Source organism: Cricetulus griseus, chromosome 4 (assembly GCF_003668045.3).
Source record: "Cricetulus griseus strain 17A/GY chromosome 4, alternate assembly CriGri-PICRH-1.0, whole genome shotgun sequence".
NCBI classification, from domain to species: Eukaryota; Metazoa; Chordata; class Mammalia; order Rodentia; family Cricetidae; genus Cricetulus; species Cricetulus griseus.
The window spans coordinates 109663035-109680097 of record NC_048597.1 but is presented as its reverse complement, the minus strand read 5'-3'; the positions used below and the strand labels follow the sequence as shown (position 1 = coordinate 109680097).

At 44.9% G+C, this 17063-nt stretch overlaps 1 protein-coding gene across 2 annotated transcripts in view; it reads right to left on the bottom strand.

The window, feature by feature from the left end:
- Positions 1–3659: 3659 nt before the first annotated feature.
- The window catches only part of LOC100751910 (S-adenosyl-L-methionine-dependent tRNA 4-demethylwyosine synthase TYW1), an 83010-nt gene continuing 69606 nt past the window's right edge, over positions 3660–17063 (bottom strand). For both annotated transcript variants that reach the window (XM_035443371.1, XM_027416096.2), the window contains 2 exons: positions 12442–12609; positions 3660–4215 (listed from right to left, as the gene is read on the bottom strand). In XM_035443371.1, the coding sequence (XP_035299262.1) occupies positions 3994–4215; positions 12442–12609 (390 nt within the window). In that variant the 3' untranslated portion in view covers positions 3660–3993. The remainder of the gene's footprint in view (positions 4216–12441; positions 12610–17063) is intronic.

The following is a 17063-nucleotide window of genomic DNA, read 5'->3' as shown; positions in this document are numbered from 1 at the left end:
CTCAACCCCACATCTCAACCTCCGGGTTGAGATGCACTGGTCTAGGCTATATAGGGAGTTGGAGGCCAGCTGGGCTACTTAACAAGACCTTGTCTCAACAGGAGGGGAGAATGTTGAGGACCAAATAGGGCCCTCCTGCTTGGTACTACACCAAGGCACCTCCACCACAACCTTTTCTTAAAAGACTACGGCTTTGCTTCAACAAAAAAGGGGGGAAGGTGACTGAAAAGGGAAGGGAGAGGGAGGACAAAGGAAAAGAAAGTTCTCCCTCACTTTCCTGAATTCTGACTGGATCCTTGAGTACATAGTATGTTCTCTCCCCCTCCCCGCCCATTTCATGTTTTTTTTTTTTCCCCCTTTTGTTGTTTTGTTTTTTTTGAGACAGGGTTTCTCTGTGTAGCACTGGCTGTCCTGGAACTAACTGTAAATCAGACTGGCCTTGAACTCATAGAGATCCACCTGCCTCTGTCTCCTGTGTGCTGGTAATGGATTCATTTATAAAAAAAAAAAAAATCCTTTTTAAAAAATAAGTCAGAGGTAGCTTGCTTTGTTGATTACTGTTGGCCCTTATCAAAATGTCTCGGCATTTTTAATACTTTTTTCAAAAGTGTGTGTGTGTGTGTGTGTGTGCAATTGTAAGTGCAAGTGCCTTCAGAGGCCAGAAGAATGTGTCAGAGTCCCTGGAGCTAGAGTTACAGGCAGCTGTGAGCCACCTGAGTGGTGCTGGGAACTGACCTTGGTTCCCTCCAAGAGCATCAAGCGCTCTCAGCTTCTCAACTGGCTCTCCGATGTCTTCTTATTACGTTTACCTTTGTGCTTTTTCTTTTTTAATAGCTTGACTGACTACAAAGAATGGTAGCTCATCCCAGCCCTCAGGAGGCAGAGGCAGGAAGACTGCCACAGATTGAGGGCCAACCTAAGCATCAATGTCCAAGAACCTGAGCCTGAACCGCTTGTAAGACCTTGTATCAAAAATAAAACAAAAGACAGGGCTTGGGGTGGTGGCTCAGTGGGTAAGAGCACTTGTTACATGAACACAAGTTTGAATGCCCTGTGGTAAGTGGGGAATAGACACAGGTACTTGTAACCCCAATGCTGGGGATGGGGGTGAAGATAGAGGAGTCACTGACGCTTGCTGGACACCAGTCTAGCTCTAGGTTCAGTCAGGGATTCTGTCTCAAGGGAATAATGTTGAAAGTGACAAAGCAATCCTCTTCTGGACTCTGCATGTGCCCAGGTAAGCATACCTGCATATCTACACGTACATACACCACACACACACACACACACCCACACACACACCCCACACACACACACACACACACACACACACACACACACACACACACACACACGGCAAAATAGTATGCATTAGTAAAATTATGTTGTCTGAAGCTAACACGTAGATGCCAAAGATCCTGCAGACAGCTTGACGTTGGCTGAAAAGCATGGGGAAGTGTAGTTGGGATGCTGTATGTACACACTGAAAATTTCTCCAGCCACTCAGTAGCCACTGACCTTAACCTTTGTCTCTTACCTAACATTCTCCTGACATAAAAGCTTCTCAGGACATATCCAGGTTAGGGCATCCCTTCCTTCCACCAATCCTAACATAAAATCTGGAGAAGACATGCCCACTCTGGAGTCACCAGCCTAATCTGCTGTTCCTTCCAGAGTAACCACTGAATGCACTGATGTATGATGTCACTTCTGTTCTGACTATAAAATGCATCATGTAACCTGTTCCATAATGGAACATGTGACTCAGGCCCCAACACAATCAACTATACAAGATGATCTACTTAATTCCTTCATTTGGTAACTTAGGCTTTTAAATTTTGTAAAATATTTGTGTGTGTGTGTGTGTGTGTGTGTGTGTGTGTGTGTGTGTGCTCGCACGCGCCCTGCATAGGAAGAACATGCTCAGAGGACAGCTTGCAGTGACAGTCCTCTCCTTCCACCATGTAGAGGGTCCAATTCAGGTCATCAAGCAGAGCCATCTTTGTCTGCCCCTAATTTTTAAAAAACATTTATTTATGTGCACGTGTGTGCCTGCATGAGTTTATACGTACCACATGCTTGCAGGACCTCCAGAGGCCAGAAGATGGGGTCAGATCCCCCGGAGCTGGAGTTACAGGTGTTTGTGAGTCACTTGGCATGGGTCCTAGGAACCAAACCCAAGTCTTCTGCACGAGTAGCAGTATATAGTCTTAACTACTGAGCCATCTTTCCAATTCAGCCCCCCCACTTTTTTTTTTAATTTTTGTGAGCGTGTGTACATGTGTGTATGTTCATATGTATGACTGAGGGATCTGTGATTTAGTGTGAGGGTTGGAGGAAAACCTTGGCTTCAGTCCTTATCTTCCATCTTAATACAGGCTTTCTCATTTGTTACATGGAAACCCAGGCTAGCTGGCCCTGGAACTTCTGAGGATGGGGTCTGATAGGACTTAAAACTCAAAGAACAGAAGTATCTTTAATCTGAAGACATAAAAGAACAATGTGCCCTGGGTCTTTAGAAAAAATTATTGAGTTTTAGATAAAAGAATTTTAAAATAACTTCAATTACTTAAGAAAAAAATGACTAAGATGTTTCTGCCTAGAAAAACTTAAAGCTGGGCACAGTAATACATACTTGTAATCTCAATACTCAAGAGGTGGAGGCAGGACAGTCAGAAGTTCAAGGCCATCCTCAGCTGCAATGTAAATTTGGGGCCAGCCTGGGATATGAGATCCTATCTCAAGAAATGACGGGAAAAAAAGAACAGAACACTTAGGCCTTAAAGCATAGACTGTGCATAGCAATGAGGGCGGAGGCAGAGACAGAGAAACTTGGAGACAGAAATGAGTACAGGCATATGCGTGTTTGCAAGCATGTGCACCCGTGCATGCAGAATGTGCAACAGAGGCTTCAACAGTGACTTTGAACAGGAAGATAGAAGAGACCCTGTCCCACACATGTCTGCTGGACCAATGACAACACATTGAATAGGACTCCCAACTAGCCCAAGTTACCTGCCATGGTAACCTGACTGGGAAAGAAAAAAACACAGGCTGGTTTGAGGTTTAAAACAATTTCCACAAAAGCTGTGAATATGCAAAAGTTTAAAGTGACTTAATATCGTAAAATGTTTGGAAGAATAAATAAAATATTTAGGACTAGAGAGATGATGGTTCAGCAGTTAACAACACTGCTGCTCTTAACAGAACACAAGTTCAGTTCCCAGCATACATGTCAGCAGGCTCACAACCACCTGTAACTCCCTATTATGGCCTTTATGGACACTGCACTGATTTGCATGGCATGCACAAGCACGCAAGTGTACACACACACACACACACACACACACACACACACACACACACACACACCTTTGAGAGTTGTGACAATCGTCTTCAGGAGGTGTGACTCTCTAAGATTGAGAAAAGGGCTGGAGTCCTTACCTGGGAAGGGGCAGAAGGCTTGGTTCAGCTACTATAAGCTAAATATACTGGTGCACACTCTACAAAGAGCTAATAGCTCAGAGAGCACAGCTGGTGGCACCAGCCAGCAGTAATCCCAGGTCTCAGCAGGCTGAGGCAGGAGGACTGCTGTGAGTGGATGCCAGGCTGCACTACCTAACCTGCACTACCTAATCAGAAGAAAAGACACAAAGGGGTGGTGGTGGGGGGAGCCAGTAGCTCAGAAGGAAGAGGCAGAAATATTTATTCCCTGTGTAACACCCAGGAATAACACTTAGGAAAATTACTAAAATAAAACTCAAAACTATGAAAAATCCAAAGGTGACTGTTGACTCCGCTGTCTCAGAAATCAACTCAGAAAAGGCCTGAGCTCTGGCTGGAAGCACTGAGCTGAGTCTCCAAGCCCAATGCCTGGTGGTATCACCCTATGAAATACAGCTGTGAAGCTTTGCCCTTGGGACTGTGATGGGGACTGGGACCCTTCTGGGGTCAGGCGGCTCTTGTCTTTGGAGATCCTTAACTCAGATAAGCTCAGCATCCAGAAATATCCTTCGCTTTGTTCTTCCTCTGGTATCTCGTGTCCTTGGGATCAAAGCCTCTTTCCCTGGCACCGAAGAGTGCCCACTGTGGGGTTCTGGCCATGTAATCGCTCGCACTGAACGTCTTTGAGCCTCCACTCTCTTCATACTGCAGGACGAGCTCCTGGAAGCGGCTGTAATCGATCCACGTCCACCATTCTCCACTGATTTTAAACTGCAAAGAAAAGTGGTCAGAAGTAAAACTATGTATAGGGAAAAAAAGTTCGGGTCCATCTGGATCACTCCAGCTGTGCTGGCTAGTTTTATGACAATTTGGCACAAGCTAGAGTCATTTTGGAAGGAAGAACTTCAACTGAGAAAAGGTTCCCATCAGACTGGCCTGGTGCATTTTCTTAATTGATGAATGATTTGGAGGGCCCAGCTCACCGTGGGTGGTGCCATCCCTGAGCTGGTGGTCCTGGGTAATATAAGACAGCAAGCTGAGCAAGCCATAAGGAGCAAACAGTACTCCTCCATGGTCTCTGCATCAGCTCCTGCCTCCAGGTTCCTGCCCTGACTTCCTTCAGTGATAGATGGACTGACTACAAGCAAGTCTATCCCCAAGTCACTTTTGGTCATGGTATTTCATCAGCAATAGAAGCTCTAACTGAGACAAACAGCATTAGTTTGGGACTGGAGAGATGGCTCAGAGATCAAGAGAAAGCATTGTTCTCCCAGAAGACCAGAGTTTGTGCCCAGCACCTGGGTAGGGCAGCTTACATCTTTCTATAACTCCAGCTCCAGGAGATTCAATGCCATCTTCTGACCTCCATGGGTAACTCGCTACCCCACCCCCTCTACTAGCACACATAAATAACAATAAATGTTCTCTTAAAAAATCAAATAAATGTCAAAAAGTCCCCAGTGAGAGAGCCAAGAATGTGGCTCTGTTGGTAGAGTGTTCTCCAAACATGTATGAAGCCTTAGCTTCCATTCCCAGCACTGAACAAACTGGACATGGTGTACATGCCAGTAACTCCAGCATTCAGGAGGTAGAATCAGGATGATCAGAAGTGCAAGGTCAGCCTGAGCTACACAGCAAGTTCAAGGCCAGCCTGAGCTACATATGATCCTTGCACAAAACAATGTTTTAAATTGTTAACCAGCCTGTCTTTTTTTTTTTCTCATGTTAAACTTTCACATATTTTCAGTATGCTTGTGTCCCTGAAGCCCTCTCCGTACCACACATGGAAGACCCAACTGTTAATAAGGAATACTTCCTGAACTGGGCATAATGGAATCTCAGACCCTGGAAGATGGAGGCAGAAAGATCAGGCCAGAGGCCAGAGCAGGTTGTATTTAGGAATATACATAGATATACACATACATATACAAGTACATGTACATCATATACATATAGGCATGTAACAACAATTAATAAAAAAAGAGGTCATGAATTTGAAAGAGTGCAAGGAGGGGTATATGGGAAGGGTTTAGAGAGAAAAGGGGGAAGGAGGATATGTTAATTGAAAATAATTTCAAAAATTAAAACAAATTAAAGCCTTAAAATAAAGGAGAGAACTTATGTAAACAGGGGAGCAGAGGTCAACCTAGCTATATTTCTGGGAAAGGGGGAGGGGGATCCCTGAAACAGGCAGTCAAGTTTTCCTGGAGTGAGGTGACTATGGATGACCACAGAGAGTTAAGCATCTGGAGTTCACAGTCAAGCTGGGTCTAACTCTTCCTGCTGTAGCTGCTTTTGACCTGGTTCCTGTTTTCATCCCTCTGTTAGCAGTACGTGTGGAGGGCTTTTTATTGCTAAACTTTGCTTGAGCAAAGCCTTAATCAATGGCTTCTAATTCTGAGCTGCTAAATGACTCCAGCTAGCCTTTGCATACTAACATGCATACAATATCTCATTAGCAGAAAGCCTCGTTAAGAATTTCAATTCAATAATGGGGAATAATCCAATTTGTACTCTCTTAAGTAAATTGCTTCTCCAAAGTCACTGTGGAATAATGGCCGAGAATGAAAAGAACAGAGAGGCAACTGACTGGGGCTAAGGAAACTCTACTTTTGTGGTGAAGGCTTTTCATTCAAAGCCTCTGTCTGGTACTCATTTGTGAATTAATGTTGATGGGTGACTTGTAAAGAGACAAGTGTTTCTGTCCCAGCACTAGGAAGACTGAGGCAGGAGGAACAAGAGTTCAAGGGCAGCTATACAGTGAGAGCCTGTCTCAAAATAGAAGCAGACTGGAGAGTGCGGCTCAGTGGTTAAGAGCACACACTGCAGGGGGAGAGGACAGACACAGCTGAAGTCCCAATACCCACGTTGGGTGGCTCACAACCACCTATAACTCCAGCTCCAGAGATCCAACACCCTCTTCTGGTCTCTGAGGGTACATACTGTACACCCACACACCCACACCCCCCCATACACACACACACCCACACACACAAACACACACACACAAACATACCTTCAAATAAATCTTTTCAAAGATGACAATAAAAGCCTAATTAATTCTACAAACCAACTGAGGCAACAGTTTCCAGTTATAGCTGAGAAAAAGTATTGAAAATGAAAACCACAGAGTTTCCTGGAGTTAGGATAACACTTACTGAATTTAAATGGTTCGTGGTTTATGTCACACAGTTAAAAGCTTTCTAGTAGACAAGGCCAAAACTATGTAAAAGCTTAATTAGTCTGTTGATGAATTATGATGTCCATTCTTTGAAATGCTGCCCCAAGGCTTCCTACATCTTACAGCCCAAGACGTAAACTCCCCATCTTCACTTTCCCTCCCAAGACTACACACAAGTGTTCTCCAGTCCTGTGACATATAGCTGTCTCTAGCCAGGCATGATGGTGTGCATGTGTAACCTGGCAACTCAGGAGGTAGAGGCAGGAAGAGTGAGAGTTCAAGGTCATCCTACAGGATGAATTCCAAGTTGAGGCCAGCTTGGCCTACATGAAACTCCTGCCCAAAAAACAAACAAACAAACAAAATGAGGGAGGGGTGAGGCTGGGGAGATAGCTCAGTAGTTAAAAGCACTCATTCCTCTTGCAAAAGACCCATGTTTGGTTCCCAGCACCCATACTGGGCAGCTCACAACCACTTGTAACTCCAGCTCCAAGGGACCTCTGGTCTCCACTGGCATCTACACACACACACTTAAAAATAAATCATTAGCAAACAAAAAATAAGAAATAAAGGATTCCTTGTCATGGATAGGCTCAGAGAGACAAAAGGATCTGTTTATTACAGCAGTGGTTCTCAACCCATAGGGCACAGACCCTTTGTGGGTAGAATGATCCTTTCACAAGGGTCACATATCAGATATTCTGCATATCAGATATATACATGATGACTCATAACAGCAGCAGAATCACAGTTATGAAGTAGCAACAAAAATAAATTTTATGGCTGGGGGGGGGGTCACCACAGCATGAGGAACTGTATTAAAGGGTTGCAGCATTAGGAAGGTTGAGAACCACTGAATTAGAACCATAAATTTGTTTTTTTTAGCCCAGCCAATGTATGTATGTATGTATGTATGTATGTATGTATGTATGTATGTATGATATATGTATATGAGTCTGTGCACTCTGTCTCTCTGTCTCTCTGAAAACACGATAAGCTTATTTCTGATGCATCTCATCTGCAATTCCCAGGGGCAGTGTGCAAACTCAGGCACTGGAAGCCATGCTAATAGTGCTCTAAAACTGTACTCTGGTCTAGAGGGGAGGAGACCACTTGCACAGACGGAACTATTAGAAGCTAGAAGTGGCCAATGACAATTCTGCTTCCCAGTCTCTAAGGACACAGCCGGAGGACTATGCTGATGTGACATGATGTGGATGCACTAGCAGGTTTGGGTCACCATGACAAGGTGCCTCAGACTGGGTGGCTCAGCAACAGAAATGTTTTGGAAGCCTAAGCCCATGATTGGGTCTCTGCAGGTCTGGGCTCTGGGGAGGGCTATCTTCCTGGCTGGCAAACAATTCCTTCTCACTGTGTCAACATGGGCTTTCTCCCTATGTGCAGGCTGTTCAGTGTCTGTCCTTGTAAGGGCAGGCCCTATCAGATCACCCAACCCTGGGAAGCCCTATCTTTAATACAGTCACACCAGGGTTGGGGGAGGGGCATATATAAACTCAACACAAATGAATTTGGGAATGGGGGACACAAAATTCCATCGAGAGTATGAGTGACTCCAAGAACAATGCTAAGCCACCATGTCTCAAGGATCAAACTCAATCTCCACACTCAAGACAACCTGAGGTAAAAGGAGCTCAGAAAAGTTCAACCGTTTCAAAAAAAAAAAAAGTAGATGCTAAAAGGGCAGCATTTAGCATGATTGACACAAACTGTGCCTGAAGACAACTGTGTCAACAAGGAAACAAAGCCTCAGACCTCAAGATGTGAGGGGAAGTGTCCAAAGACATTGGGTCATCTGACTTCAGGGACTCTACAAACCCTGCATGGAAGAAAAGAGGTAAATCTATGCAGAATTATGAACAAACTCAAAAGGTCACAGATGATCTTGTGACAGTGTGGTGAGGTATGGCCCAGCCAGACTAAACAGCCAGGCCGATCTAGACAGGGCTAGCCACAGAGGCCAGATGTGAGCACCTGCCATGAAGAAAAAAAGCAAACAACCTTACCTAACTGTTATCTCATCTTTCACACAGGAAAAAATCCTCTAAACAACATGACAGCATGAGATCTTTATTATTATAAATATTCTACAGGAATCTACATAAAATAACACATCAGCTATAGATTATACCCAAGACCTGGATCCCAACACCTGGGCTAGGAGTGTATTTCTTTTCTTTCAATTAGTTTTATAATATTTTAAAATCCTTATTACATTTCTATTGGGAAGAGGGGGTGCTTGTGTGTGGAGGTCAGAGGACAACTTGAAGGAGTCGGCTCCGTCCATGCAACCCGTGGGTCCCAAGAGTCAGGTCATCAAGTCTGGTGGCGAGGGCCTTTACCCACTGAGCCATTTCTCTGACCCCAGATTATTTTGTGTCTGATGTCTCTGACCTTGCTGGTTTAAGGTGATGCATCCCGTTGTGAGCCCAGAGGGAGACAAGTATCAAAAGAGATTGCTTCACAGGAAGCTGGCCCACATTTATCTTCCTTCACCACACACTGGTATCCAGAAAGGGGGGCTGGGGAGGTGAAGAGGGCATTCTGGTGCATAAGAACCTACCCACCAGTCCTGAATAGGAAACACACCAGAAGATACGGAGCCAGAGATAATATGGTCTGGGATTTAATTCTACTCTGTGTGAGCTTCTGGACTTTTCTTCACAGACATGGACACCATGCATTAGAACAGAACTCAGAGGAACACCACAGCAGACTATTTCAGAAGGAGAGGCCCTGGTGTTAGATATCTGCTGGACTGAGAGAGAGCTCATAGGCTCTGAGTCTGGCCATGTTATGTTCCTTTTACTTGCATCATAGCAGATGGAGCTATGAGGCTTCTTCCTGAGTCATGAGAATACCTGTGGGTGGGGCTTCCTCTGCTGTGCATCTAAACACAATCCACCTGTCAATCACTATCCCTCTACCCTTACCCCCTCCTCCCTCTTTGTTTTTGAGCCAGGGTCTCTCCACATATCCTTGGCTGGCTGGAACTTGCTATGTAGACTAGGCTGGCTTCAAACTCACAGAGATCCTCCTGCCTCTGCCTACCAAGAGTTAGGTCTCAGGTGTACAACATCATGCTAGGGCTGAATGTGCTGCCTGGTGCCTTCTTGGAACTTCTTTCCCATGTGCCTTCAGGCACATAAATAAAATAACAAATACTAATATACCCCAGTGAAGGGTCCCATCACCATAGTCTTTCACCCCAGCTACTGAAATGCCGGGGGAGTGGGTAGGTGATGCACGCTGAGTGCTGAACCACCCACCACAAGTAAACAGCTCATTTGACACTGTGCCAGGCCAGCTGCCCACAGCCTGGCTCTCAAACTTACCATCTCTGCACTGTCTTGTCTTACAACTCAGTGCTTCTAAAACTCAGATCTGATTCTGTGAGGTATGTACTTGTTGGTTTGTGTGAAGGTGTGTGTGTGTTGGGGGTGGGGGCAACAGCAATGCTGTTTGTCCTTCTCCATCACTCTCTACCTTACTCTTTGATAGTCTCTTACAGAAACTGGAGCTCACCAGTTGGCTAGGCTGGCCGGTCAAGGAGCTTTTGGATCTACCTGCTTCTTCCTCCCAGCACTGGGATTACAAGCACATGTCCACCATGCCCATCGTTTTCACATGGGCTCTGAGGATGGAACTTAGGGCCTCATCTTTGTGCAGCAAGCTGCTTCATGACTAAAGCCCCACCCCACTCCATTTGACTACTTAGATCCCTCAGGCAGTGCTTCCTCATCCCCACAGGATGAGACTAGGACTGCATTCAAGTCTGTCTCCATTTGGCCCACCTCATCACTCTCCTTTCCGTATAGTGCCCTCCTGACACCCAGCCCCCAGAATCCCCCGTCTTGAATCTCTCCTCTGGCCTCTGCTCAGACTGTTGGCTGCCTAAATTCTTCCTTCCTTCCTTGGCCATTTTAGAACCCGTTAAAACAGCAACTCCCCTGCGAAGGCCCTCTATGCTCTATCCTAGTCCGCTATCACATCCCTGAATGATGGAGCTGGGCAAATTTTCCCCCTTTACTATGTCTTGGACTAGGGGCTTGCCACACTTGGCAGAAGGGAAGAAATGAATCCCCCAAGTTGTCTTCTGAGCACTGTGATGTATGCATGCTCTCTCTCTCTCTCTCTCTCTCTCTCTCTCTCTCTCTCTCTCTCTCCTCCTTTTCTCTCTCTCACACACACCTTTTAAAAGCAATGCCACTAATAGCTGTCTTTTTTCTGTTAGAGCATCTTGAAGGTGGGGGCCCTCTTCCATCCCTCTTCATATTATTTTTGTTGTTGTTTTAAAATGGATACAGGTGTTCTGCTGCATGAATGTCTGTACCCTCAGAGGACAGAATAGAGAGTCTGATCCCTCTGGACAGGAATCAAAGGCAGTTGTAAACCACCATGTGTGCCAGAGACTGAAGTGGGGTACTATGAAAGAGCAGTGCTAGCCACCGAATCACTCCACCTGTCTCCTTCATATTCTTCAGCATGGCCACCCCAGACACACGCAAGCACTGGATAATCAGTGAGGAGGGAGGACGGGGCCACCCAAGACTCTGTCCTCTTAATCTTCAGGACTGACCTTGGTAATTCCTTAGAGCTAAGGGCAGGTTGTTTTTGTTTCTTTGATCCTTTATTCTCCCAGGATGCACTGTTTCTAAATGGCCAAGTCTGTGTCAGACCAAGGGTCACAGGCTCACAATCTGACCACAAGGGCCCTTCAATCTCAGGATTGAGACTGGAACAGGTGAAGTTTTTACTCAGAGTTCTATGTGTCAATAAGCTGAGCAACTGTTCAGAGCCACTGAGATCAGGGAGCAGGGAATTCTTCATGCTTAAATTAAGCCTGATTTACTTCCCAAAACATCTATGTGGGGAGCTGGAGAGATGGCTCAGAGGTTAAGAGCACTATCTGATCTTGTGTGAGGCCTGGGTCCTGGTCCCAGCACACATGTGGCGGCTCATAACCACCAGTAACTCCAGTTTCAGGGATCCAGCTCCCTCTTTTGACCTCCAAAGGTACCAGGAGCACATTCGGCAAACACTAATACAAGTGAAAATAAATAAATCTAAACAAATAAACAAAAAGCTTGAAAGAATCTATGGGAGAGAGGTATCCTACACTCCGTCTTTATGACTTCTCTGGTAAAAGGCCTGCTCTTATTACATGATGACTTAATTGTATAATTCAGTGGCTTTTAATGCAGTCATGAAGTTGAGTGACCACACCATTGCACAATTCCGGAGAGCCTGCACCACCCCAAAACTGACTGCTCCTTACACTGGGGGTTTAATTAAGACTTTCTTCTTGTGTTACAAGTGTACCTACCAAACTGGAATCTTCCTTTTGGATAGGATAATTTTTTACTTAAAAGGACATCAGAGACTGGAGAGATGACTCAGCAGTTAAGAGCACATACTGCTCCTACAGAGGACCCAAGATAGGTGGCTCAAGAAAGGATTCTGTTCCCAGCACCTATGATGAGGGAAGGGACTCACAACCACCTGAAACTCCACTGTAGGGGATATGGCATTCTCCTCAGGCCTCTGAGGGCACTGCACTCACACATGCATATCACACACACACACACACACACACACACTTAAAAGTAAACCTTTAAAACAAGAGCTTAGGAACTCAAACAGTGGGATGGAGCTGTCTATTTTGTTCAGGGTCTTCTCGTTTTAGGAAAGTCAGCGGAACAAGTTAACATCCATTTGATCAAGGGACAGCAAGATACAAAGGGAAAAGAAGAAAGGGGGTGGGGGGGGCAGACGCACACACGATAGAATCCTCTTACCTTTTTATGTCCAATCAGGAGGCAGTTGGAGTGCTCGTGTTCACACGCAATTTCATAGTCGGGAAGCAGATCCACCAGCTCCTGGACAAAGCGTACCACTTCCTCGTGCCAAGGCACATTGGCCATGGTGAGGCTGCTGGCTGCACTCTCACCACAGTAGGTCACACCCTGTGGGAAGGACAGCAGTTATAGACCTTTCTGTGGGTGACAGCTTGTGGTGGTCACATTTCATTATCAACTTGACTGATTCTGGAGGCATATGACTGGACACCTCTGTGAGAACATCTCCAGAAAAGGTTAGCTGAGGTGGGACCACACTGAATGTGGGTGGTACCATTAGTGGGCTGGGGTCCTGGACTGAATACAAAGGAGAAAGTGAGCCGAGCACCACATCCATCGCTCTCTGCCTCCTGACTGTGGACGTCACATGACCAGCTGCCTCAGGCTCCTGCCACCATAATTTCCCCACCATGATGTAAGCCTTTCCTTCCTTAAATCGCTTTTGTAAGGTATTTTCTCACAGCTATGAAAAGAGTAACTAATACAGATCCCACTGAAAATCTATAAGGGGATAACTAATTTTTCAGACAGAGGCTGTCTACGTGGCCCAGGCTGGCCTAGAATTTGTAGTAATCCTCCTGCCTCTGTCCAGGCACTGGGATCACAGATGTGTAGTACCATGCCAAACTTATGATATGCTTTGAGTATGATTTTTTAAAAAGGATTTATTTATATATCATGCATGGGAATATTTGCCTACATGTATTTGTGTACTTCACATGGTACTTGTGGGATCCAGAAAAGGATGTTGGTCCCTTGGAGCTGGAGCTCAGGCAGTCATGAACCACTAACATGAGTGGTGGGAACTGAATTTAGGTCCTTGGCAAGAGCAGCAAGAGCTCTCACTGCTGTGCCATCTCTCCAGCCCCACTGAATATAAATTTATAAAAATAAAGTATTATATATTATATAGACTGAGCAGATTGAACCTGGGAATGAATGAATATATATATTAATATATATATATATATATATATATACCACACACACACACACACACACACACACACACACACACACTCATATAACAACAATTAATGAAAACAGGTCATGAATTTGAAAGTGAGAAAGAGTATTGTGAGAACTCACGGGGAGGAAAAGGAAGGAGAAAATCATGTAATTATATTATAACCTCAAAAATAAAAGAATTAAAAATAAGTATCATACTAAAGGAGATGCACTGTGGATTTACACATAAGCCTTGCTTATTTTACCAAAATGGAAATTCCTATTAAATACAACTGTAGTAAGACAAGTAGGCTTCTAATTCCCGACCCCTCCCTGTGAACCCAGACACTGCCCCCACCCCCAAGTCTCCTCAGTCTTCTACTTGGTAAATTACAGAGTGTGAAATGATTCTTTCTCTAATAAGAAGGTGTATCTTCAGACATTTCCATATCAGATCTTTCTGTTTTGTTTTTGAGATGCTCATGTAGCCCAGGATAGTTTCAAATTCAGACTACAGCCCAATGAGCTAGGTTAACCTCCCGATGCTCTGACTCTGCCTCCTGAGTGCTGAGATTACAGCCGTGGCCACCATGCCCAGCTCAGAACTGGACTTTCTCAACAGCTAGCTTCAATATTCAACAGCTAGCTTCAATATTCTAGATACAAGCAGCAACTGAAACAGAAGGGCATGGCACTGCCTACAAGCCCTGCTCCCAACCCTTAGTCCATGCCTTTAAACCTTAATACCAGCAAAGGCCAGCCTGGTCTACAAAGTGGGTCCAGGACAGCCAGGGCTGTTACACAGAGAAAGCTGTCTTGAAAAAAAAAAAAAAAAGGCCTCCCATCCCAGTACAAACTCTCTCTCTCTCTCTCTCTCTCTCTCTCTCTCTCTCTCTCTCTCTCTCTCTCTCTCTCTCACACACACACACACACACACACACACAGAGATTGAAATACAGACACATATGCCACATATACACCATACACAGAAACAAATATGTACCACACAGAGAGATACAACACACATTACAACACACATACATGGGCACCACAGATTTACAGAGACACTATTTACTCACACGCATGCGCACACACACACAAACAAACACATCACATACATGTGAGAAAGGCACAGCATAATAAAAAGAAAAGCTAATCCTACAGACGAGCCCTAGGTAACTTGCCCCTACGGATGGCAGAGCTAGGACTTGGCCTGAGACTCAAATGAGCTCTGCTGCAGATGGCCACTCACTGCAGATGGTGGGTCAAAGGTACTTCAGACACTGTACCCAAATGCCCTCTACTGAGTGTTAATTACCCACAGTCCTGCTTCCTTAGGCTAAATGGGGAAATGGCCCCTGTTTGCTCAGGGATTTGGAAAATTCATTATACTGAGCTTCCGTGGATTTTAAAAGGCAGTGGTTACACAGTTCAAGACATCATTAGGAAAATCAAGTCTGAAAACTGTGCTACTAACCAGAATTCACACAAAACGGTGAGAGAGCTTACAGACAGGTCATCGGATTTCAACGCTATAGGCGAGTTACACTGGAAAAGCCATCTCAAAGGAACTTTCTGTTAATATTTAAAAGCTCCCCGAAGCACAGAGCTCTCAGACAAGCTCTTACATTCATAACTATGATTGAGGAAGATATTTTAATATTTTATTATTCAGCAATAACAGATCACGAGATGCTAAGGGCGACTCAGTGTAATGATGGACTATATGCTGCACTTCATTAAAACCTTCTGTGTTGGTCTCATGTAGCCCAGGCAAGCCTCCATTTCACCATGTAGTCAAAGACGACCCTTAACTCCATCCCCTTCCTCCCACATGCTAGGTTTATAGGCAAGCAACACCAATCCTGGCTCATGCCATGCTAGGGATGGACAGGGCTTCATGCCTGCTAAGTGAGCAACAGCTACTGCCCTAAACTGTCTGTTCTCTAATGAGTATGAACCAACAGTTAAACAGGAGTTAAGCATTTATTTCAACTTGGCTGGATTCATACCCACCTCTAAGACAGACCCCGAGTGTGTCTGTGAAGGGGTTACCAAAAATGTTTAACTGAGGAGGGGAGATGGGAATGTGGGCGGTACCATCCCATGGGCTGAGGACCCACACTAAATAAAAAGGAAAGAGGAAGGTCGCTAAGACAGCTCAGGTACAAGTGCTTTGTTACCATGCCCAAAGGCCCGAGTTGATCCCCAAGTCACACACAGTAGAATGCTGACTCCCAAAACTTGTCCTTATTGTCAGACCATGGCCTGAGAATAGATTCATTAGAGGGGAATTCTGGGTGCTCATGAGAAGAAAACGAGACAAGAGTCTTGTGACTTCAGTTTCTTCAAAAACACAGAATTGTTCTTGGAAGGTGCTTTTGTGCCTCTACTACGTAAAGCTGATAGGAGTGAGTTTACTTCAGATTATCCATGACCACTGGCTGTGGTTATCTGTTGATATGTCTCTGTGGAAAAACATGTTTTGCTATGTATAGCTTGTCTTTGTGATTATATGCAGCTTGAACTCAAGAACTTCATTCATGTGACCTTTCTTAGCCTTCAGAGTATAAATTATCTGGTGCTCTGGATGAAGTTGGCTGTTACCATGCGACTCAGTCAGCCTTACTTTAAGGTTCTAGTCTCCCAGGTGCCACTGCCTTTAGAGCAGTAAACACATTTTCAAATGACTCTCTCTCTCTCTCTCTCTCTCTCTCTCTCTCTCTCTCTCTCTCTCTCTCTCTCCCTCCCTCTCTCTCTCTCTCCCTCCTCTCTCTCTCTTACACACACACACACACACACACACACACACACACACACACACACACACACACACACAAATGTATTTTTTTTAATTGAGGATAAAAGGTTGAATGTGGTAGCCCACACCTTTAATTCCAGCACTCCAAAGGCAGAAACAGGCTCTGTGAGTTTAGAGCTAGCCTTGTCTACACAGTGCATTCCAGGCCAGCCAGGGATACACAGTAAGACCCTTTCTCCAAAAATAAATGAATGAATGAACAAAAGAATGAAAGAATAAAAATTAAACAGGGACAAAGGAGAAAGCCATCAGAATGCTAGTGTGCTTACTAATCCAACCAGATGTAAACGGGCAGTCAGTCCCTCATTCCCACTATCACGTCTTCCCCTCAGATCATTAACACACACACACACACACACACACACACACACACACACACACACACACACACCAAGAAAATCTCTGCCCTCCTGTAAATAGCCTCTTATGGGGTATTTGAATGCAGCAACAAGAAAAACAACTGATACAGCATTACAGGCACACATAACTGGCAATCTCCTGACCTTGACCCTTACCTGTGGGCAGTAAGGGGATGATGCTTATTCACTTTGCTCTACTAGGTTTGAACCATGTGAACAGTTGTGGTGCTAACAGAGGGTGTCTTTGAAAACATCACTCAACAGTAATTACCAAGCCCTTCCTGGTCTCTGCAGAGAGCGCAAACACAGGGCTTCCTACAAACGGGCTCTGTGATTCAGGTTTTCAATGCAGCAGATGTTTACACCGTGAAGCACATTTTTACCAACAAGCAGGCAGATAATGAGGGCTGAGAATCTCGGGCTCACAAATGAAG